Source organism: Varroa destructor, unplaced genomic scaffold (genome assembly GCF_002443255.2).
Source record: "Varroa destructor unplaced genomic scaffold, Vdes_3.0 BEIS01000002.1, whole genome shotgun sequence".
NCBI lineage: Eukaryota > Metazoa > Arthropoda > Arachnida > Mesostigmata > Varroidae > Varroa > Varroa destructor.
This window is the reverse complement of record NW_019211455.1, coordinates 60,325,372-60,349,481: the sequence shown is the minus strand read 5'-3', so window position 1 is coordinate 60,349,481 and position 24,110 is coordinate 60,325,372. Positions and strand designations below refer to the sequence as shown.

Sequence of the window (24,110 nt, the reverse complement as noted above, 5' to 3'; positions counted from 1 at the left end):
ACAGGACGACGTTTTGCATACGGGATCTTCAATGAACTAAAGGTAGTTTAGTAGTAGTAAACGAGAACTATAAAACAGGTGAGAGCACAAATGAACGTGTAGAGATTCGTATGGTTGACTGAATTATCTGATTACGTAGGTTACTTTGTCTTGTCTACTAAAAGGAAAATTTCTAACGCTCATCCATCAATAGAGATGAAGACGAGGACTTGCGGTAACAAAACTGAACAGATTCCCGATATACATAAAGGTGGAGCCAATAAGGTAATTTTTATTAGGTACGTGTATACGTATCTTTTAATTTTTAAGTATTGAATTAACTTGAGTTTCTCTAGAATTCAACAGAATAAAAAATGAGCTGTCCTGCGCAGTTCTGAAAAATAGTTCTGAAGTTGAACATAACGATATACATTCGACTTGCGCATTCTTAAAAACGGGTAAGTAGAATTACTTAACATCAACTGAGTTGAGCCAGTACATGCGGAGACACCATTCTAGTTTTGATCTTCGGTAGGTAGCTTTCCTTTAGGTCCCAGGCACGAAATATTTGGAAACCGTCCGTTGATAAAAGATCCGGAACTTCAAATGTAGCACTACGAAATTCCTGTTTTTCTTTATCTAAAGTCATTTTAATAGCGTCCATGCGGCCGGCATGTTGGGTCGTGTTGCCACGCATTTGGAGTAACCGATCGGTTTCAGCGATTTCGTCGTCGAACCGACAAAAGTACCCGTCGATAATGTGCTTTACCTGAAGATTACCCCAAAGAGAAGATTTGCCATAAAATTCTTAATTCATACAGTCAAACTATGCCACTACTTTCCGTTATTTACGGCGGATGTTTTTTCTACCACTGATTGCTGTTAAACTTAATCACTGGCGAAACCTGTGAAACGGTAGAAAACAGACTTCCTAAATATATTTAATTTTCATGTGCAACTGAGTTGTATGAATGAGTCCTTCGACTTTCATTCTACCCATGCAACAACATTTTAGCCATATAACGCCATTTCAGTTTATGTAAAAACTATCGTATCAAATACACACCTCGTTACCATTAAGTCTATTAACATCTTCAGGCAAACATTTGTGAAAAAAAGCAAACTTTTCCATTCTAGTCCGATTCCTTTGTGAGTGCTCTGTCTTGCGTTTTTGAATTTTGATTTTGTGTAGTTGTTTCCGCGCTAGTTGCTTCACCTTTCGCGAGTTTGGATGCAAGTCCTTCTTTTTATGATTTTGGGTCTTCTTCTTTGAAGTAGACTTCGACATGTTGTATTTCTGCTAAACGGTCACCCGACAAAGGAGAATAACAGTTTCTACAATAAGGCCAACGCTCTTAAAACACAAAACAATTATCAGCACGCATCCGCTCATTTAATTGTCACATTTTGGTAACGTTTGCAACAACATGCAGTGTATACACCATAGTCATAGGTCTAAATTACCAGTATAACTGGTTGTTATTGCTTCAACTTCTCAAACTTATTCTTCGTTACTGGTTTGCACCAAGTGACAACGTAGATAGATGGTATAGAAAAATTTCCTAGTAATATCTACGAACCGAGGATGGTAACGGTGCTGAATTTTCTGCTATAGGTAGCTACATCATTGCAATTATCGTTATTTAAAATTACCTACTTCATGTCGAACATTAAAGGGTTTTATTGAATAATACTAGTTTAAGGCTATCGAAGTATCTTTCTTACCTTTGAAATTATTACAAAGCAATGTAAGCCACACGAAAGTCGCACTGTTAGCACATGTTTTTGTTTACATACATCTCTCGGTAGAGAGTCTTTGTTCCTAGACAACAGTGTAAGCATTTAAGTGAAGTTTACTATGCATTACGTAAGTTGTTTTATTCTCTTCAAGATCAAGAGTTCAAAAGCTTTTTCCTAGTTTTCCACCTCATAGCTTTCGGTCAGAAAGGCTATCTAGTGTTAATAACCGCCCTAAAAGAAGCTTCTATGAAGGTCTGAACTGTTTTTTAGAACGGAAAAACCAGTATTTTCGTTAGGTTCTTGAATCAGCACAATGAGTGACATGTTTGTTTGCTACACTTAGGAGGGTAGTCTACCTTCGAATCAGGAATGTAATACTAATTTGTAAAATGGTTGATGGTTAAATTTTGAATCACCACGACATGCGTGGTTCATGTTCTTCCGTTAAGTTAGTTTTTTTTTCCTGTTAGAAGTTTCGGGCTAGAAACCAATGGTTTGATGGAACGCCTGACGACACCACCGAAGGTAACATACATAGTTACCGAACATAAAAAATAAAACTTCGGCGATTTACTCGAGAATTGTTGAAAATTCTTGAAAGGGTTATATAATTAAGGGTTGTTTGTTTCTTCAGTCTCGGTGAAATTGGGACAACTATAGATTTTCGATTTTTCAATGTTTTTCCGATGAGAGGTATATAATAATATTTTTTTCCCTAATAATGATTTTCGACGAATTTTTTTTAATTCATAAAATAAACGTGTCGTCAACATATGAATGCTATTATTTGATTATATAAATAATTTTTCGAGGAGCAGTATCATTTTCTCGAAGGAGCATAATGTTAATTTAGTTAATTTGCTAGATTTAAAATCTTGATGAAATATGAATTGTCTTGGCGTATATTATTCGTTTTTTTCGATAATAAGTGTACTTTTCCGAGCGGAAGGATTAAGTGAATTGGGAAAACATTAAAAAAGCACAGTGTGGGTTAGGTAAGGTGCCAGCCACGATTTATATAGAACTATCTGTAAAATATCATATGAATTAGCCCAAACTTGACAATTTTTCTTTAAATAGTATTTGCCAGAAAGTGTGGGACTTGCACCTCTTAAGCGTAAGCTGTCTGCCTGTCTTCCCCAGTATGTGCTAGTGTGATTTGCTTAATATTTCAGTGAAATGGTGACAGTTTCTTTTACTCTATGCTTTAGCCATCTGCACCTGTGGATGGCCTTTCTACTATATAGATCTTACTTCCTGTTAACTGTCGATTTTCTTAAGAATTGTTTTTATCGGTATCATTTCGTTTATCAGCTCGACTATAAATCAGACGTAGCCGTTCGCGTTCACGAAAGTAGCAGCTAATCAGCCGTTACTTGACTAGTAATGATGGTTTGACGATCGGTACTTGGTTACTAATATATTTTAAGTTTCGCGCCCTTAGTACAACGTCATAGATATATTGTGAAATTAATAGAATATATGGTATTCTTTTAGTGCTGTAAGTAGATATGTTTTACTTATATGGCAACCACATGACATACTATTTTTTTTGTACAATGATACACCAGTCTCCATTATATTGTCGATTAATCTTACGTTAAGAATCTTACAACGTTTATTTAGAAAGGCAACCAGAATACTAGCGTCTGCGATCTGACTTACATTAGTGTATTAAAGGACCGAACATAGAAATGAGGGAGGGCTGGCATACTAATGTACCTGCTATTATAACTGAACGGCAGGCTCTATTAGTGATTCATATGTCAATGAGTAAAATTTATCATACCTCCAGCTAATAAGTATAAGATTGATAATAACTAGTACCTGTAATTTATCGAATAAAATTCAAGTATTGGCTATTACTGAGTGTGCTTCATTATAATTAATATAGCTTTTGGAACTTTCAATTGCACGAAGTGTCGTTAGTGTACAAAATGTACCCAGGATCTATGGTTACTAAACAAAAGCGTTATCAAAACAAACTTTACAGTCAAAAAAGACTACGTAATACGAGATATACTATACAAAGAAGTCGATTGGGTACAAGGCGCCAAGTCAAGATCATTGCAAAATTTGTAACTCCTCTCGAGTTAAGATATCGAAATATATTTTCTTGTCCAACTGATCTTAGCAAAAGCTTGGGTAAAAGTCTTCTCTAAACGTTAGAGCATTATTAAAATAATAGGGCGTCAATACAGACTCATAATGAATAAGTTGGCTTCAGAATACTCTTCGAAAAACAAGGGCGCCGTCTTTATGCTCACGATAGGCAAGTGCATCCTTTGAAGAAGCATTCGACAGTTATAGAATGGTCCACATCAGTTTAATGAGAATCTGCGATGAAAGGACCGCCGATAACATCGTGCCGACGGTTTTCACACTTCTGCGAGACCTTTAATTAATCATCAAAGATGTTTCGCTATTATGACTGAGGGAGCGTCATGATAAAAATATTTGGAGCAAAATTCGCCAGAAGATCGAAAAAAATAGTTTCCAGCAGCCTTGAACATGGCGCATGTCGGTTTCGCCGCGAAACGTTTGGTGTAAGCAAACATCATCTGGCAAAAATTTCAGATCAGGCACCTTACGAAGAAGCTTAGTAGGGACGAAGCTGAGGTGTTTGGTAATGATAATGACAAACAGAGAAATTGACTATAGTTTAAAGTGTCTCCAAAGGATGTGTTAGCAATTTTCAAAAATATCTACGTCAGGTTGCCGTCAATCGTACCATCCACTTTCGAAAAGATGATGGGTTCTACTGCAGTGCATAGTCAGCTCTCGAAAATTCAGCAAAGAAAAGACTTTTAGTTTTGCTAGCTTCCGCTACTAGATAGAATAGGTACCTAGAAATATTAAAAGCCGTGTTCGAGCCTTTACCGATCCGCTCGGTTCAAAAATCCTGTGTACTTTAGCTAACTTTATTGACAAAAGCGTTTTCGAAATTCTTCTTGAAACGATTCTATTTTAGCGTCTTAGATATAACAATTTAAAGGTGGCAAGAAGAACTATCAAACGATAACGTGCACAATGATTTTTTTGCGCTCCGTTTTCAATTTTTTTGTATGTGCTAGAGTGTCATTCTTTACGATCCACCGCGGTTCCTAAATCGCTACGTAGTAATTTTCAAAATAATCCTGCTTTTATCCTTAAACAATGTTTTAACAATAACTATATGTATGGCGATACTGATAGGTACAAACTAAGTATCGTTCAAATACGTTAAATGCAGATAATTCTAACGGAATTAAATTCTCAGCTGGTAGCACTCTAAAGGTCTCAAAAGTGCTCAAAATGGCCCAGAAGTTTAAAAGATGCAGAGAAGCGCGAAAGATGTAAGGTTACCTGGAAAGGCTATTTAGGAACTGATATTCTTGTCTTTAAAACGACTGCTAAATATTGTAGCAAAAATGTGGGTGTGTCATGAAAGTTTTCGTCAGATTTTTCAAGTACAGTACTGATAGACAAGAAGTGTTAAGTTGACTAAGAAAAGTGCACTAAGTAGTTTGAGACAAATTCATTATCACGACACCCTATCTAGGCAATACGGAAAGGGCGTTCAAATAGGAGTTTTCAGCTGAAAAGGTATAAAAACACCTAGACTGTAATAGAAACATGATATCACAAAAATAATAGAACAATTTCCCAAACTTTAGTGTAGTAATAATCTATCTGACAGCTATCTGAGCAATAAACATTTTTCCGCTCTTGGATAATACTAAGAGGCCCCGAAAACCGGTTCTGCAGGAAGAAACACGTGACTTATAAGTTGGAACAATGGACCCTGATATGATGTGGCGGAAACCTCTATTAGTACTAATATGCACTACATACTTTTCAGAGCTGTACGTACTCTCCTAACTGTAAACCTACCGTTGCTACGTTGTAAAAGTTGAAACCTCTCAACACCAATATCCTGCGAATAAACAATATGGCTTGTGCCACGGTAAGGACTAATTACTAACATGAAACTGGTAAAGTGTGTTGTACCGTTATTCTTAAGATAAATATTTTGAATTATGCATCCAGTACTACCGTGAACCATTTCTTTAAACACTTTTATTTACTTAAGTTAAATGTAACTTTGTGGTGAGCTAATATTAAGAACTCATGTAAATTGAAGAAATCAGTAAGCACTAGCAAAAGACCGTACTTGAGATTTTGTAGTTTGAATGTCAAACCCAACTCTACTATCAAAACAAATAGAGAGTCAGAAACATGTTTACATTTTTTTCTTTTCAAGTTCTTTTAAATGATAATAGGTGGGTCCTTTTGAGTGATAAAATGTAAGTGATGTACCCTTCAATTAGTTTAATTATAAAAGAAGGGTATAAAATCGAGGAATACAGCAATCTACAAAGGATTGATTTTGCGCGTCGAAAGCGTCGCTTGTAACCATAGTATGTGTTATCTACGAAACTTACGAAATTAGCAAGTCCGGCTTGACAAAGCGACAACGGTCGATACCATGCATGTCGCTATCATCCATCAAAATGATGTTTCATATAGGATTAAGCGGTACTATCTACCACAATAGTTATAGCTATTAGAGATCTTCGTAGAGGAACCTCCTTTTTGCTTTTTAGAGTCCATTCTGATAAAATAGCAAGTCTGGGTTCTCTAATACCACTCGCGCCACTCCCTATCTAAATAGTCGTATCGTTGTGGTACATATATTGCCAGAATATTCAAGGCAGGTATAAACTTAAGTAAGGTAGCTTGTTCGACGTTATTCCGCTACTGTGGCGTAAACTTATAGCAAGGTAAAATTGCGTCATTTATTTCATCCGTTAGCTAAATGATGTAGATAGATTCGATAAATAAACTGAAAAGATACTTTTAATCAATGGTAAGCTTTTTAATATTTGTGAATGAGTTGAATACGTTAGCGTCTGCATAGGTGCTAGCAAATGCAAATATGTGACTCACAACATGCAATCAGTGCCTTGACAGGGTATTGATGTTCGATTTCACCAATCACCGAAACAATCGGCAAGGAGACAAAACGATAAAGTGGCGATTGCGACGATATCCAGAGGTCCTGATAAGCAGGACGGACTGTCACCGTGGGTAGTTCGCGTTGAGGATTCAACAGGACGTGAGGAAGAAGAACGAGATGGTGCGGGCGATCCCGAGCGACAGCAACAACTCGTGTCGCAAGAGATTCTGGCACATTTTCCTCTCCTTAATCATTTTATGCCAGTGTTGCTGTCTTTACAGTCCATTGGAGTGGCACGAACCGATGCTACCATATCCCGTAATACGCGACCTCACATGCGAATATGGCGATTAATCGTGTGGATTATGTTAGCTACGTATATGGGAATCGTGATATACTCTTATGTTGTACAAGGTGCAGAGTCCTTTCTTGTAAGCCACATGTCGCAACTTGAGTTAACTGACGTAGTTCTATTATTTTTTGCCGCTCTGATGGCAAATCTATCTCATAATTTTCAACGGGTGTCATTTCTTGAAATTGTTAATTTCCTTAACAATCTGGCCACAAAAAGTCAGCTGAAGAAACAAGGTGAAGCGGAGGAGCTACGCTGCTTTTTACTTAGCCTTCTCAACTGGCTGTGTCACATTTCAAGTGCCATTGTATACGTCTTTCATAAATGTAACGGCCAAGATACCTTCCAACAAACGGAAGTGCTTATTCGGATGCTGCTTATGAATACCACGCTATGGATACAAGTGATCTCAGCAAGTGAACTGTGCTGGAGCTTTGCTCATGTCGTGCGCGAAATTAATAATTCACTCATGAAACGCGTTAACTTGCATCTATTGCTCGACATGAGAGTTCGGTACTCCCAAATGGTGACCGCAGTGCGCGACGTCAACAGGCTGTATTCGGTATCATTAGGAATGGCCTACATTCATGCTGTCACCCGAAGCAGTTTGACGCTACAACTTTTTCTGAGCCAATACAAGATATCGGCGGCATTATGTATGTGGATAGTTTATGAGACTGTTATGCTAGTCTGCCTAGTCATCGTGAGCGAGGCTTCCAATTATCTCAGGATTAGTAGTATAGCAACGGCGACTTTAGTCAGCGAACAAATTTCAAAGTTTCGCGACGCGCCTCAACAAATGGGCCTAACAGTGGCCCTTCGATCTCTAAAAAAAAATACCCTTCAACTGAAGCTCCTTGGATTCATACCCCTATCGCGTGCGTTTTGTGTGCTATACTTAAGTGGACTTATTTGTGGTGGACTGATATATGTCATGCATGATAAATATGTGCTATCTGCGATGGCCGCCACCACGACGTTATAGCTACATTTGAAAGCGCTTGATTCAAGAAAGGATGGGAGCATGTAGCGTAAATTATAATAATGGTACACTAGCAGGGACCCATTTATTAGAAGGTACCATGAATAATGTATAACCTACGAAAGTCTATTATCATTTATGAGATAAAGTATATTATTTATACTAAATCAGCCTATATTTGTGTTCAAATATGCAGTGTAATTAAGTACTCGGGCAATTTGTTTATACACTTCTAATTTCGATTTCCCAGATTAAATACAACGTATCCCAAGGGACACATATCTTATGAAGACTTACATTATACTTCATCTCCAAGTTGGAACATAACTTTCATTAATTATTTAATAATACTTAATAACTAAGTAGGGTTAATTTTGGATTTGATCTTAAGTAATAATAAAATTATTATTTAAGTAATAATAAAATTAGTATACGGAGATATTAGATGGAGTGTACCAGTTTCTTTAGTCGATCTCAAAATCTTAGGTTTAGGCGAAAATGTATACGGAAGTAAAATCCTGTCTTCACACATTGCTGCTCATAAAGTGCTGTGAAAAAATTAGCAGCCAAAGAACTGTACGCTTGTATGGTAAATGATCTATTAGCGTTTTCACACCGTAATGCACCAAACTGGTATTTTTCTGACACTCCTGCTCGAAGCCTCTATAACTATACGAGAGATAATTTTCTGATTTTTAGCGCAAATACAGCATATGTACCAGTAAGGTCAAAAATCTTAGCTGCAATAGTCTAGAATAGAATTTTCGTGGCTATTAGAACCATGTAAATCTCAAGAATTTAAAAATCAAATGAATAAGTTTTTTGCTCGGAGATATATATAATACTACCTAAGGCAGAAAAATTTACTAATAAAGAGCGTTTTTGATTAAATTTATCGTACATATTTCATTACGGCTAAAACCCAAATGCTAAATGCGAGCATTTGAAGTAATGCATTAATTAACGAGGTTTACTATATTGTTGCATTATAGCAATTAACCAGGACATTGTATAAACTGTAACTTCCTTATTAGGCTGATTAGGTTCTGCAAGTAGCTAACATTAAAGAAAAATGTTTCTTCTTAGTTTTTTTTCAAAATCCAAACTTTGGATTATTTAGAAAAACATTGAATTATACATGAGTTAGTTTAGTAAAATGTGCTCTCATTATATATGATCAAAACTATCAAGAATACATGTAATGCAGAACATTGTTATATTTAGGCTAAATGAAATCAACAATCTGTACTTGGTATTTGACTCACTCCGAGCGAACACATATACAGCTTGGCGATTTCAATCGTCCTTTATTACAATAGAGTTCTTCAAGTTCGCTTACTGGTTCAGGCACCGAAAATGGTGACAATGAAGTCAAGCTCTTTTGCTCAGTTTCTATAAAGCTAAAGGTTTTTTTCAATTTGCGTGAAAGCTCATCCGAACATACAACAAAAATATTTTGTATATTATTTTTTTGTGATGATCACTTAATCGAAATGGTCGATACAGATCCGTTTTTAGTTTACTGCGACACCACGTCGGTGGCTCTTTCAATGGCAATACGCCCAGGCATAAACAATAATCGATTGTGCCAGAACAAAAACTCTGCAGCAGCATCTGTTTTTGTAAAATTATCATCTCCCGGTATTTCAAAGGACGCCGACTTCTGCAGGTTCACACGCAAGTTTTCTAGCAGGAGGAACAATTAATCAAATACAATTTCTTTTGTTTAATTTGTATGCTGCCATCTCCCACATTTGATAGCTGCAAACCTTGAGTTTTTCCATTATATAGCATATACACCTGTTATACAAAATAAACATTAGGTATCATAAACAGCTATACTATACACAATGTCTGAAGGCGTTATAGGAGCGACAAACTATGGTAATGCGGATCAACAAAGGTTCATTTGTGGAAATGATTTGCCTATCACCCAGGGCTGTTCACAACATTGCAGCTTTTAAACCGTTAAAACGACAGGGCTTAATTCGTGGCTATATCGATAAAATTTAGCAAAATATAATTAAAGTCGGCGTTCAAAATTGTAACTTACAAGAAGTTGCACTTTATTGAGAAAAGACTCAAATTGTCAGATAGATAATCCGGTTTCGTTAAGATCATACTTCTTGTGTACGATTTAAGTAAGAGCTTGTCGTCTCGTAAGAACAAAACTTTTAGGTGTTCGCAAAGGAACAATTTGCAGCTAATTGAAATATATCTTGAATTCATTACCCGCCTGGAGAACTAATTTATCGAAACAGGAAAACAATTTGTGCAAAAAAATCTAAATTAATCTAGCAAATATTAAACGGCTTTCTACGAGTACTTCAGAAACCTTAATTAGATGTTATCTATCCAGAAACACACAGACTTCCCTTCAGGGATTCGAAGGTCAAAGGATCGTAAGCTGTTCGACATTCATATGTAGTTACTAGTACTAACCTAAAATATAGCAATCATAAACAGATGCTGTAACGTGAGCAGCTAGTTAACCCATGTAAAAATTTGTTTTCACGAAATCGGACAGTACTGTCCGGTATGAATATAGAAATTAAAACGCAATTGAATATTTTTAAGGTAAATGGAAAAAGAATATTATCGACTGATTATTCATATAAAAACCTTCTAGATATTCCCATTAGCCATGATTTTTAAGCTGCGGGAGGGTCTCATATAGTCTTTACATTAAATGTGGCCGTGGCAGATATTTTGAAAATTCTGCCAAAGGTAAATAAGAAGTTCAAGAACTATAGCTTTGTAAAGAGAACATCAATATTGCTCGTGCAACGGTACGCGAGCATCGCAGATATATGTATATATATATATATATAAATGTACATATATGACTTTAGAAAAGTATTCATAGTTTTAAAGTTAAAATTAAAGTCAATACTTTTTATATTTATAAATGATATTACTAAGCTAAATACGCGCCATTTTGATCTAGAACTTTTCTAGTAGAACTTCTATGGTTTCCAGCATTATCATGGCAGAAAAACATTTTCTGTTTACTAATTCCGGTCGATTTTTTTTAGTAGTATGTTGTATTCTTGTTGATCGCTGACAGTAGAAGTCCGTTTCAATCATCTTGTTGGACGGCAGCAAGTCATAATGAACGGCTCCTTTTCAACCTCATCAAACATTGTCGTTACCTTTTTTGTGTCAGTCCGGGCTTTGCCAGATATTGTGAAGCAATCCACTTTTCATGACCCGAGATTACAAAGAAAGTTGCAGATGTAAATATGATGGGGTAAATTTTTTTGCGTCAATTTGTGTGCCACCTAAACATCGAACCTCTTTTTGTAGTCTTTTTTCAAATGATTTAACTGTTTGGCGGTAGATATCTTGGCGGTATTATAGTTCCTCGCGTGCCAGTCTTACTCAACTTTCATAGTGCTTCTATCGACTTTTTTTGTAACTGGTTAACAACTACGAGTAGTATTTTTCACATTTAAATTTCTAGTGTAAAAGGGAGAGAACCATGTTTCGGTTGTTTCTCCCAATAATGCGCTTCTACCATAAATAACAGCATTTCTTTTATGGACCGGGGTAGCATTTGTACTTCTATAGTAACAGAATTGTAAACTACTGCGAATTTTTGCAGAAATTTCACTCATCTTCAAGACGCTTTATTCTAGGCTTGAATAAAGACAATTTTAGTACATTTCTTATTGCGAAATCTCATTTTTCAAATCATACAAACGCCAGATGCGATTTACATTAAAAAGTTGTTTAGCTGGAAAAACAATCAATACTTTTTCAACAGTCTAATATATATATATATATCAACAGATCCATACTTATCTTCCCCGATTAAGTGTGCCTACTAAAATGCTGTGATTTTTTATTAAACCGCTAAAGAAGATCCTCGTACTCGTTGAACGGAGCTTATAGATTTCTTTGGATGGTAAACGTACACAGATAGATGACTGTATAATCTGAGCTTTTACCTTAAATTGCGTTTTTGTTCCTAGCTCAGTTCTTCTAATGCCCTCGTCCGGTTTGTAGTTTTTGCCTTCTATAAGATCGCTGGGCAAAGATAAAAATTGTTTATAGCGTTTCATCTGCTACACTCAACTCCAAGAAATGGACATAAAGACATTAGTTTGGTACCGCAACCATACAGAATTACGTGCGTGTCCGTTTCTTTAATAACGCCATATTCAACTATAATAAAATTTTACGGGTTTGATGCTCCATAACTGAGATGGTTATGTTGTTCTGATTATCCACAACAACCATAGGGCTACATAGGGTATCGAGTTAAAACTTTCAATATCCAACTGCTGTTTATTAAAAAACGGCTTCACATTTCTTAGACTTCTTCGTGTTCATAAGCTGCACGTATGGTACGTATTATACGCACAGATTTTTGTCGAAATTGACTCATCGCAGCTAAATATCAGTACGTAGGACGCGATGTTAGTAGTATGCGCTGCGGGAAATGCCCGCTGTTCTTACCAGACTTAAAGAAAAGCTATTAAAACTGTATTATGATTTTTAACTAACGGAATGAGTGTATCTGTATGAACATATCCTGCGCAATATGTTACTTGTATTATTTTAAGTCTTACCAATTTACTATTCGCATATATCAAAGTACCTATACCTGATTACGACATAGCTTTAAATTGTCACGATTTCTTTCAATCCTAGGGCAGTAATTACAGTGGTGTAGACTCATCCTGTCCAAGGGAATAGCGCTACTTATGAGGAAAGAAAGGCATAATTTTCAAGAAAATTTTTGGTTCCAGTAGCCAGTAACGCCACCTGACATGATATAAAACGTGAGAAACAACACTTTGGTTCCAACATTTTGGTTACTTCTGTTTGGTTAAATCCCGTCTCTTACATTATAATTTAACAATTCTTGGATAAATAAGACTGAAAACCACTCGTTTAAACCCTGCCAACGACATGTACGTCGTGCAATGAAATAAGGAACGTATTTCATTGCCAATACGTATACCGAAGTAAAACCTAGTAACAAAATTTTATTCAAATTTTGTAGATAATGCACATACAGTTAATATGAAAAAAAGCTTTATGTTTTAAGATAATAGCAAATACGTGTTTTATCTCCCGGTAAAAAAGAATGACTACACATGTATCTTTACTGTTTCAAAATTGATTCCCACATTTCATGCGCTACGACACACGAATTAATACTTTCGCTTCAAAACTAAATTATATTTTATATGCATGCATTAATACTAGGAATTTGTAGTTCGTACAAAAATCTGTCGTCGACATTCGCTCACATATGATATATATATCATATGTATAAACAAGCTCAAAAGCCACCATAGAATAGATGTGGTTTTGACAATAAATTGCTTTGGAATCAGTGCTGTAGGTAGTAAAAAGCCGATAAAAGTAAAAATGATGTCAGTCCGCAAGTTTTCGAGACAATTGGCTTATAGTGTGCAGTATAAATTTTCCAACCATCATAGCTATGGTTTATGGTATTTAGATATACTCACAAAATGATCTCTAGGATTTAGTTTAAATATTTGAATGATCCTTTCACGAGCATTAAATACTCGTGTACACTAACACAAAATACGCCCATATAATAAGAAAAAAATTAACTTCGATTGTAGAATATAACTTTTATTTTACATCAACATGTCGAGCTAAGCATAGCTGATCAAAACACAGTACAATTTCACAGGTGTTCGGCTTTAATGATCCATACATCAAATGGCGATACGTGAACATATCTATCGGTAACGTCTCAGTTGTTATGATGTTTCGGATATAACCTTTCCGAAACCAATAGATCACGTAAAATTTAACTTCTGAGCGAAATAAACGTACGGTATAAATTTATTAATCGAAGCCGCTTATGAAATATTCTTGATCTTACAACCGGAAAAAGAGTAGCTAAATTTTGAATGTTTCTCATATGTAAATTATTTCAACTAGTTGACGATGTTTAGTTTCTGTTTCGTTTTAATATGTCCTTTTTGGGTCCTCGGTTGTCGAACGACATAAGTGTGTCAAATTCAGATAAATCAACGTTCGCATTTTTGACTCCCTTGGATGCACCAGTAGTGGAGGTTGACCAGTCCCCCCAAGACTCTTCCCACCCTCCGCCAGACGGCGCATTCGTCACTGCGCTCTGAGCTACTGACCAGTCTGATGCGAGGTTCTGATTCAAGTTACTTAGCGAATTCTGTGTGCCCCAGCGATAAACGTTTGATGGACTAGTAGGACTCATAAGAGAGGATGTATCAATGTTATAGTTAGGCGTCTGGAATGGTTGCTGTTGGTCTTGAAGATTATGTTTCAAATTGTTCGTTTTGTTTTCTAAGTTCATCAAGTTAGAATTTAACAATGATGTCGTTAAGTCTTTTGGCGTCGTAGTGAGTTTTTGTGCCCCCAATCGAGCAGGCCTACCATCGATTCGAGAAGCAAGCGGCGCTTGACCTTCAAAAAGCCTCATTGACTCTTCTTGACGTGCTAAACGCTGTTTCTCTTCCAGTGATAAATTTTTCAGCCCATTTTCTGGAGGTTTGACTGTTGTTACACTTACTGTAAGCTCCGACATCAACTCGTCGGCACTTGGCGATTTCACAGTCTTAACTGGTGCTTTTTCGGCTACTAAAGTATCAGTCTGTTCTAGCTTGGTGCGATGCTCAACCTCAACCTGCGATATCATTTCTTTAACCAGTGCAATTACCTGGTTAAATTGTGTGAGATTAAGTGATCCCTCTATAGACAACGGAACTAAAAAGGGAATTACTTTACAAGCAAGTATTTCTTTTGTGATTCCTAGTTTCTGATGGGTGAGAGATATTTTGTAAACACCAAGAATAGCCATAAGGACAGCGGAGTCACGAGACTTAACCTCCGGTAGCCATGCGATGATATCGTCTAACACTACCCATTTGTCGAGATGTTCCAAAATCTTGCCCATGCACACAAGACAACCAACGCGAGTTGACGTCAGACTAGTCGAAATACACAGCTTCTTGATCCTTGGCAAGAGGTGATTCTTCATTGAGCCGTACTCCACAAGTTGGGCAAAATTTGGAATAGTGTTGAGACAAAGCTCTTGAATTTGCTGAGCATTACATTCAAGTGCACGGTAAACCATCGAAAGCAGATGGTCTCTTACTGCTTCAGGGGGGCACCTTGAGATTAGAAGATCCATTTTCTGGAGCAGAAGGTACATTATATGTACAGGCTGTGTGTAAAGAAACACTTTCTGAAGCTCAGGTAATACCGAACTTCCAAACTCTTCCGGTGAACTCATTTCCGCAATGATTAGTACAGTCGGCAAAACAAAGGGAACCATTTCAGCGTTTACATACTCGCCAGCAATACACGGAAGCACTCGATACAGGTTGATTCGCTTCGGTAATTTCTCAACAATGGGTGGCAGACCTTTGTATATGTGGCTCTTCGCTACCTTGTCAAGCTGATATAATGAATCGAGATCCCGAAGCGTTTTAACACCCACATCCTCAAGATATGGAAGCTTTCCAAACTGATGGGCGTCAGGCCGCAGCTGAGGGTTAAAACTTAATAATAACTTAACATACTCTCTGGCGCCTTGGGGTAGAGTTTGCAGTTTTGCCTTAGGAAAATTTTTCATCTGTTCTAGACAAGTTTTGAGTGTTTCAAAGCTACCTCGTGTTGAATATGGCGTAATCCCATTCATATGCACAGCATAGACCAGGACTCCCAAGGAGTACATGTCACTTGCCGGCCAACACATCTCTTGGAGTGCACATTCCGGTGCAATGTATTCATAATTAGGCAGAGTTGCTGTCGGTGATGTCGAGTCAAAACTATATCTCGCAGTTTCCTCCGTTAATGTTTTGCACTGTTCGAAGCCCGCTAGTTTCCAAGCGCCTTTTTTATTAATGACTATTGATTCTGGACAAACGTTTCCATGCACTAGCTTCGCTTGGTGAAGAAAAGCAAGGGCTTCTGACACCTGAGCAAGACCGTACTTTATCTCGACTTCATGTAATTTGTACTCCCGGACAGCCTCTGGAATTTCTACATTTGGAGAAGCGGGCCGTTCGGTTGCTACAATATTGGCTAATGAACAAAAACAGGCCTCTGTTGCAAAAGCCAGGGATTCTCGAGACTCTTCCAAAGGGTGCGACACTGTCAATATGGCGGGGTGCCGCAGTCGTGTAAGCCCTGCCACGCCTCGTTTCAGCATAGTCAGCGCAAATTCGCGCTCTGCCTTGGGGTACCTGCAAGTCGGTCACACTCGTTAAATAACGTTCAGCTTATTAAGCAAATCGACAAATTTCTATTTGTGCAATAATACATGGCTGATACTAAACTAATTTATTATCGAGGAAATTCACAGAAGTATAAAAACATAATTTGCCGGTAAATGCAAGATAATCAGCCGGTTATATATTTGTTTGAAGCATCATTGTTTTTGAGATTTCTTCACACATTAAGGTGTTCACCTACAAATGCTCTACAAAGTGGAGCTTAGCTCACACAGAATTCAGCAGTAAACTAAATACTTTTTAATGTTTTTTTATCACAAAACACTCTTGAAAGTCTCTTCTGTACATTAAAATAGAAATTGTGTTTGGTAAAATAAAATCATATGTAGATATACTACGCTAACAGGTCAAATATATATAAAAAAATAAGAAGCCTTTTCCGATGCAAAAGCAAAGCTCAGCAAAGGAAATATTGGACCATGACGTGCTGTAACATATTTGTTAAATGTCCCAGAACCTGCTAGCGTCATTCGAGTCGTAATTAATAATAGTGACCTATCCCAGTAAATGACATCTGACCGCTGAAACCCAAAAGTTTAGCACCGTGTTGTACTTGTGCTAGGGACCGCACCACACAAATATCAAACGCCTTAAAGACTGTTTTCAGTATATTTAGACATGAAAATTAATTTACTTAAATATTAGTTTTTTTTTTTTTTTTTTATCACAGGACGTTCGCATTAGATAAGACTTACCCACAAGAAAAAATTCCATACATTTGGAATTTTACTATCTACTACTACTTATTTTTAACCAACTGATTTTAAAATGGTATGAGAGATAATGTATAGTTCTCTGTGCCCACGTGTCCCCACCTTCTGCATCGAAGTAGTTTTTACAGAATAACATCACTTTAGTACGACTTTCGACGGTTTACGATAGAAGGACGTCCCAGAAGCAGATATGTGGGTTTATTGTATTGAATGTTTTTTGCCGAATCATATCACTCTTAATCTAGATATAGCATAATGACAGAACTAGGATCTTGGCGATGTTGATAATGCGGAGAAAAGGTTACATTACCTGTCAAGGGATTTTTTTTCAAGTAGAAAGACACAAGCCTCCTCTCGAGTCGATCTCTTTGTAGCCTGAAACATTTTCCAAAGTAGGCAGGGTCCATAGCTTCCTAGGTATGCACCCATCTCGTATTGCCCGCTTAGAGGGTTGCCGGTCAGCACAGATGAAAGGTTGGAGACCGTATCAACGACAGTCGACTTTATTCGACTCAGATAGTCCATTGTGACTGTTATCTGTCCTTTCAATTGTAGTGAAAGCAAACGGTTATGTTGAATGGTCAGTTGGGTGCTATATCAGATAGCAACATGGCATCCCTGGTTAGACGTCATAAGGTTTTTCCTAATGAACAGCAAAAATGTAATAATTATAAAAAATGGGCACGACGATAGCGATGATGACTAAAAAGTATTTTACAAAAATTCTGCTAGAGTTTCATGCTTACATTTCATAGACGCGCTCTTCATGGTTCGCCAGTCTAAATTATGTACGGGCCGAGTGCCTTGTTGTAGAAGTCGTCAATCAACTAAAAAAGTAGGCGAGAGAAGCTACCCATATAAAGAAAATTTGCACTTTTGGACTAGGTCACATTTTTATGTTTATTAGACTAGCACCTGGAAAGGCTATAGCAAGAAAAAGGTTAGACAAAAATCCCCTTTGTCCTGTATGTAAAATCTGCACAACCGTGTTCTGATAAATTGGATGAGATCTATACGACATCATAAATCTCACCCATCTTATCTACATGACTTCCTTTACTAGCATCCGAAAGATTTTAGAATCGGAAAGCAGTAAAGCATTTCAGGTCAAATATGGGCGGTCAAAATGCTTGCCTATCTTACTTCTAGGCTAAAGAAGAGAAAGACGGCTTTGCTACCAGCGACAATACGCAAATTCACCATTTTGTATTAAAGTTGGTCAAGTCAGTTAAAATAAATATCTTATATCCGGGACATTTATGTAAAGTCGATTACTTATACACCCGATTTTGTTCAAACTCACGGAAATGTGTTAAATTGACCTTAGCTTAAATCACTATGCTTGTTTTCACAATTTCATTTGGGTCATTAACTCTTTAACTCAAAGTTCAACGATTCACAATTTTTGAGAAGTCAGACATCTTGAGAATAAAAAAAATATAGCTAGAATAAGAAACCGCGAGAATATTAAAAAAAAATTAGGATTAGCTAGTAATTTTTACCCTTTAACAACTATTCTCAATCTACTCGTTTTTAGTCTTCTAATTTATTGATTTATTAAATAATCAATAATAAAAAAATTTTAATATTTAAGTATCTTAACAGACGACGCTTACCTTGATGTCGATCTTTTTCCAACAACGCACAAACTACTTTAAAGCCTTATTACTGAAGATAAGCATTTTAGCCTGCAAATCAATAATTATGAAGAGACAATGAGCAGTTTCACATTGTGTTACAAAGTTATACGTATGGTACTACTAGGAAAAGATTTTTTAAACACTCTGGTTGTCGAGCTGGACATGCCACGCTCAAAAAGAGAAAGAAGCAAACCCGTAATGTTGCTCATGCCCAGACCCAAACAGTTATGGAAGTACACGAAACTGGGTCGGTTTTTTCAAAAAAGTTGACCCATCTAACCGTCAAAAACTTGGACTTGAGACGTAAAATAGGGTCGAGTTTCACTTATGTAGATTGTCCCCCACCGCAAGCGGTTTGTTCGTTTTATTGCCTTGGTGCAGTAGACACAACTTCGAAGATATTCCAAGTAAGCAGTATAACCAAACTCACAGCGTAAAGTACCAATATTAATAACTCAAATAATGGAAAAATCACCGTTTTAGCTGGAGCTTGAATCCGAGACCTTATGTGTATGGACCATAACACTGCGCACATCTCACCCACTCTGTTGTGCTAGCTCTTTTGCGCTTAAAACGCATGTCGCTGTTCAATTTTATAAAAGATTCTTCTCATATATTCTTCCTTAACGTTGTATTCGCCATAAAACCACGCACTTCCGGAGCTATTTAGTCAGTTACGTTGAGTCCATTGGCCTTACTGCAACCCTTCTTAGATGCATAGACGACTTCCAGCACACTCATATCTCGTAAATCTGGACACTGCATATCTTTTTATAAGCTCAGCTCACATATGCATCCCGCTTACGCAATCTTAGCGTGTATCGAGGTGTTTTATTATTTCGAATTAGTCCCTAACATGATGTATGCTGGAGTAATTGAAGTTATACTTGCTTTGACGCACCGATTTTATCATTTGCGGCCCTGGAGATATCTCCTTTTAGGCAAAGCAAGTCTGTATGCTTTTGGTGAGAAGTTTTCCGTCAGTTGTAAGGCTTGCTTTCTTATTAAAGTGTACCTGATATGCCTGCTATTCTTCGGGTTCATGACCAGACAACAGGTTACTTATCCCGTCGCACCTTCTTCCATAAAATATTCTCTAGGTGATGAGTGGATTCCTGTAGCCATCACCTCAGAAATTAAGTGGTTACCACCCATCCTTTTTATTGTCGTCATAGGTTTTCTCATATGTGAAAACAGCTTTAGACCTCGCCTCATCGCCGAAATTTCGCCAGAGCTTTTTACTTAGCTTCAATCCCACGTGTTGTTGAGCCACTGGGTTTTTGTCACTAAAACAAAAAAAAATCTGGTATGTCGGTAGTTTCCCCGAATAGGGCTAAAACCCTTGCTTGGAAAAACACTACAACCGACTCGTAGGCACCCGCATATGTTAGTCGTTGATCGGGCTCGTCTTAGCCGATATAAAAAAAACAAATCATATACTAGAAGCATGCTTTGCTAATAAATTATTACTTTCATGACTTTTAATTTTCAACGTATTGGAAATCGCTTGTGCAATTTTCGTAAACAGCAGCAAATAAGTTCAAGGCAGCCTCAAAGAAACCGTGTACTTACTTTTTTCCAAAAGTTGCCCCAGATAAAGGACACCCTTCATTTCTGTATATCAAGAGAGAGGCTATCGTCTTCTAGGACTGATCTAAGACATGGTGCGGAGTTTTACAAACACGTTGGTACAATTGTCAGTCAAAGTGAAAATAAGTTAGAAAATGTGATGATACATATAAAATTTGCGAACTCTTTCAGAACTTCATACTGAAAAAAACCTTCTGATTCTCATAATCGCTTTACACGAACTCTAAATATATGCAGATATATCGGCAAGTGCTACCGTCAATGTAAACATTATTGGAAATAATAATTCTAGTCGTATTACATTAAAGCAACATCATCTTTTAATATGTAATTAACTACAACAGCTTATAAGATGTCTTACAAACATAGGCTTTGTCTGCAAAATTACTTTCAGAAGCTTATGTCAATTGTTTTACCTAAGACCTACATATAGCATGGACTAAAACATTTTAATGAGTAAAATACCCAATTAAATCATCCGTTTGTGGTGCACGCGATCGTAAAAGTTTTGATATATAATATAATACAAATGAGATCAGATAAAGGTAGGTCAAGAAAAATAGCAACTTTCAGTGGGGATATAAAATAAGTTCAACTTGTAATGCGATGCAGAGAGTTGTAAAGAGTGCATACAATTCCTCGAAATAATTAGGCTAATACAATTATTTTTTTGCTATAACGTCACTATGACTCATAACAGCAGTGCTTAATTTTATAAATTAAGATCTGTAAAATGTCTTGCGCATCGATTTCAATTAATTGCTCAATTAAAGAAAATCAGTATTGAGAAATAAGCAAGTCGATAAAAAAAACTAGGTCGACGCGGTAGTTTGGACTATTAAACCTTAAAACCATTAAAAAGACCGTTAGAAAACATATTGCTAACTATATAATTAGGATCATAAAATACTGGCTATGTCTATCGTATCGTATGTAGATCGAATTGTATTAATTCCTGTTTCAGCTGGAAGTTGATCCTCTGACCGCTCCTGCACTAAATGCACGAGTGCAGTCGGAAAAACTATTTGTTCAAATTTGTCGTAATTTCATTTTGGTACCCTTTAGACTTAGAAATTTTAAATACCCACAAACTTAACGAGTTAATTCACTGCCAGGATTTTCAATTTATCATAGTTATGACAATGTTTGTTGCCGGAATCATCATGGCGCGATAACGAATGTCCGACCTATGGCAAACATAAATATTAATCTTTATATATAGGAACAATATAATAACATAGCTAACCGGTCTGGAGGACGCTTCTTGATTGCTTCCGTGAATTCTATTTTGACAAAATACTTATCGTCCTGATCTGCGGGACTGCAATTTCTTCTCAAAGACTCTCCAGTTTAGCCGCCTAATAAATATTTAAGGTCCTCCAAACGTATTGTATCATAAGATCATCAATCACAGAACTTTTCTCAATTTTGAAGTTGCGCTGAATAGGGCCTGCGATCCGACGGCTTCAAATGTGATGTGGCAAATAGAGGCTATGCAGGTGTTAGCTAATTTAATAGTAAAGATAGATACTATTGTACTTCTTTATCGCGCAAACTAACAGGAAGCAGGAAACTAACAGGAGTGAATTTAACGACTGCATTTTTTTTTAGTTCTTTTTTAAATGCATACTTTAATACCTCATATTTGCATACAAAGGTCGTTTATTTCGGTTACTGTTTGAACATCCTGTGTGATTGGCTTTGTGACATATGCTTCAGCAATATGCCAGTAAGGGATTTTTATTGACGATATATGCACACTCAATCTCACAAATTATAAACTACACCTTATTTAAAATGGTCATTTATGACAAAGAACAAATTCTTAATAACTCCTGCCAAGTCGATTCGTTATAATTAAAATAAGAGGCAAGAATACAAGAACACATAGAAAAATTGGTGAGACAATTAAACAAGTTAGGATGCTTACTATATTCCTGTACTACGTATATTTTGTAATGCTCTAAAAGACAAGGAAGATTACGGAAACGATTTATTATAAAGTAATTCTATTTCGGTCTTATCCTGATGGTAAGATATTTTAGAACTATACCCACAATGACCCATTGCATAAAGCATTTTCCGTAATTATCAGTTAAGCGTAAAACCATCATTCGATGGTTTCTCCATACCATCAGTTTATAATCTGCCACAGATATGTCGTTCATGAGCAGAATGACATATGTGATACTAATCACCTTTAATGAATAACTTGAATCAGTTATCTAACACCCTCAGAACAGTTTAGTGGGCTATGAAAATCTTTAACGTAAAATATATCAATATGTTGAATGTTTATTACATGACTGTTAGAGTAGAGAAACAACTAGGAGTACCTCTCGCTTGGCTTTATACAACTTTCAGGAGAAGACGCCGTCAGGCTCTACCTACGTCAGAACTATTTAGCGATCAGCAATGTGTATATAACATTCGCTAGCTACTTACATAGATATTTAACAACTGCCTCAAAATACAGAAAATTCTTCAGTAAAGCAAACGGCACCCACATGCAGTCATATGGGAGTCGCCATCTTTATTATGGTACGCCGATTGGGGCGCCCTCTATGGTGGAAAGTACAGACATTCTACATAAAGAGCAGAACCTCGGCTTTTCAGCTACTCAGGAGCGAGAGCTACTTACTATTCGTCTTTGAAGTTCACACACATGATAATCTATACGATTTGTGGAAACAAGACTAGTAACGGATATATTTCAGGTGATCACTGAATATTCAGTACAACGTCTCAGTTTTAACGTTTGAGCGCTCGCCGGCCATATTTAGAAGTTTTCCGATTTTGCCTATTTCATTGAACTGTTGAGATCTGACGAAACCCGTAAACTTATTTTTAGGCTAAGCGGTTGTTTCAAGTGTATATTAATGTACTGATCCAATTCGCTAAGTAGGACCTGCGTAATAAATCGTTCAGATGGGACATATCTAGATCAAACTGCTCGGTTATTTTATGAATTGTATTATCAGCCTAATAAACGTAAGATCTTATAAAGTGTTTTTCAAGTAACTAGTCTGGTGCTCCTTCTTTTCGACCAGACGAAATTTCGACCATTCGATTGCAAAACCTTGATAGAGGTTGTGAACCTCGTAATATCAAACTCTCACATGGTCAAAAAGTAGCACCTTTTTTATGGTAGGTTGCTCACACCTGTACATAAAACTTATTAACATAAAGTTAAAACGGCAAATTTTAAGATACGTCTTCCTTGCGGAGAATAAGTTGCAGAAGAAGTCAGGAAAAAATGTCAAACAAATCGGCAAAATCTAAGCTAAATAAAATTGTGAAAATCGTAGAACTTTGCATAAAATCTAGGTGTACCAGTCCACTCTCAACTCTACTTTCCTCTGATTCATAAGCATACAAATCAGATACAAAACGATTTGTGGGCCGTGTTTATTCCCCGCAAGTAAGCTCTGTTATTCTTCAGTTGAACAGTCGTTTATGTTATTTATTTTACTTATTAATTAGAATTATCTCAGGAATATGAGCTTTAGGACTCAGCCGTGTAAGCTTTTCATACATCAAATGACAATTCAAAACAAATCTCTTTTATTACGTCAGATTGTTACTACGGCGAACAAAAGGCCGGAATGTTCGTGATTGCTAATCTTAATGCAAACTAAAACTATAAAACAATCATGTAGAAGCGCTCACAACTACACACACATCTTTCCCATCACTGCTTTACGTGTTTGCTATTTAGTATTCCTAGCCTCTATGACTACACTTCATTTACCTAATGGAAGTATTACCTGCTCTGTGCCTAGGCGATTGAAGCTAGTAGTTACCAGCTGGTTTCTTTAGTAAAATTCTAGTACTGCAATTAGATGAAACGACAGTGCGGTTGCTCCTTCAGTTTCATTTCAATATCACCGCGCTTTGCATGTCCTTTCTCA

The 24,110-nt window shown here is 36.7% G+C and overlaps 3 protein-coding genes across 20 annotated transcripts; 1 reads left to right on the top strand and 2 right to left on the bottom strand.

The window, feature by feature from the left end:
• Positions 1-241: 241 nt before the first annotated feature.
• LOC111244054 (translation machinery-associated protein 16) lies at positions 242-1,847 on the bottom strand. 6 transcript variants are annotated; one of them, XM_022790621.2, is made up of 3 exons: positions 1,705-1,847; positions 1,196-1,279; positions 242-748 (listed from the first exon to the last, which is right to left on the bottom strand). In XM_022790621.2, exons 1-3 carry the CDS (start codon positions 1,819-1,821, stop codon positions 458-460), a joined length of 492 nt encoding a protein of 163 aa, XP_022646356.1. In that variant the 5' UTR covers positions 1,822-1,847; the 3' UTR covers positions 242-457. The 6 variants fall into 6 exon arrangements, with proteins under 6 accessions (XP_022646356.1, XP_086835222.1, XP_022646355.1 ...); XM_086979096.1 differs by having other exon boundaries at positions 1,196-1,276; positions 1,705-1,844; XM_022790620.2 differs by having other exon boundaries at positions 1,046-1,333; positions 1,705-1,836.
• Positions 1,795-8,883, top strand: LOC111244435 (uncharacterized). Of its 4 annotated transcripts, none has more exons than XR_015320296.1 (3): positions 1,795-1,846; positions 5,561-5,665; positions 6,662-8,883. XR_015320296.1 is itself a non-coding variant. In XM_022791580.2 (3 exons), the coding sequence occupies exons 2-3, from the start codon at positions 5,651-5,653 to the stop codon at positions 7,993-7,995; spliced, it is 1,338 nt and encodes a 445-aa protein (XP_022647315.1). In that variant the 5' UTR covers positions 1,997-2,244; positions 5,561-5,650; the 3' UTR covers positions 7,996-8,883. The 4 variants fall into 4 exon arrangements, 2 of the variants coding, with proteins under 2 accessions (XP_022647315.1, XP_086835213.1); XR_015320295.1 differs by lacking the exon at positions 1,795-1,846 and adding an exon at positions 1,997-2,244; XM_022791580.2 differs by lacking the exon at positions 1,795-1,846 and adding an exon at positions 1,997-2,244 and having other exon boundaries at positions 6,673-8,883.
• A 4,701-nt stretch (positions 8,884-13,584) lies between these two features.
• Positions 13,585-24,106, bottom strand: LOC111245030 (SCY1-like protein 2). Of its 10 annotated transcripts, none has more exons than XM_022792757.2 (5): positions 23,967-24,106; positions 18,586-18,657; positions 17,716-17,796; positions 17,280-17,612; positions 13,585-16,208 (listed from the first exon to the last, which is right to left on the bottom strand). In XM_022792757.2, exons 4-5 carry the CDS (start codon positions 17,492-17,494, stop codon positions 13,931-13,933), a joined length of 2,493 nt encoding a protein of 830 aa, XP_022648492.1. In that variant the 5' UTR covers positions 17,495-17,612; positions 17,716-17,796; positions 18,586-18,657; positions 23,967-24,106; the 3' UTR covers positions 13,585-13,930. The 10 variants fall into 10 exon arrangements, with proteins under 10 accessions (XP_022648492.1, XP_086835200.1, XP_086835203.1 ...); XM_086979074.1 differs by lacking the exon at positions 23,967-24,106 and adding an exon at positions 22,645-22,780 and having other exon boundaries at positions 17,716-17,818; XM_086979077.1 differs by lacking the exon at positions 23,967-24,106 and adding an exon at positions 22,645-22,780 and having other exon boundaries at positions 17,280-17,511; positions 17,716-17,818.
• Positions 24,107-24,110: the final 4 nt, after the last annotated feature.

Bases quoted from the DNA above. Each gene is read 5' to 3' on its own strand.
- LOC111244054 (XM_022790618.2), bottom strand. From the start codon at position 1,821: ATGCTTACACTGTTGTCTAGGAACAAAGACTCTCTACCGAGAGATGTA. The intron at 1,280-1,704 runs GTAAGAAAGATA...GTGACCGTTTAG, and splicing joins GCTTTGTAATAATTTCAAAG to CAGAAATACAACATGTCGAA. The intron at 749-1,045 runs GTGTGTATTTGA...GGTAATCTTCAG, and splicing joins ATAGACTTAATGGTAACGAG to GTAAAGCACATTATCGACGG.
- LOC111245030 (XM_022792757.2), bottom strand. From the start codon at position 17,494: ATGGACTATCTGAGTCGAATAAAGTCGACTGTCGTTGATACGGTCTCC. The intron at 16,209-17,279 runs GTAATGTAACCT...ACCGACTTGCAG, and splicing joins GAAAAAAAATCCCTTGACAG to GTACCCCAAGGCAGAGCGCG.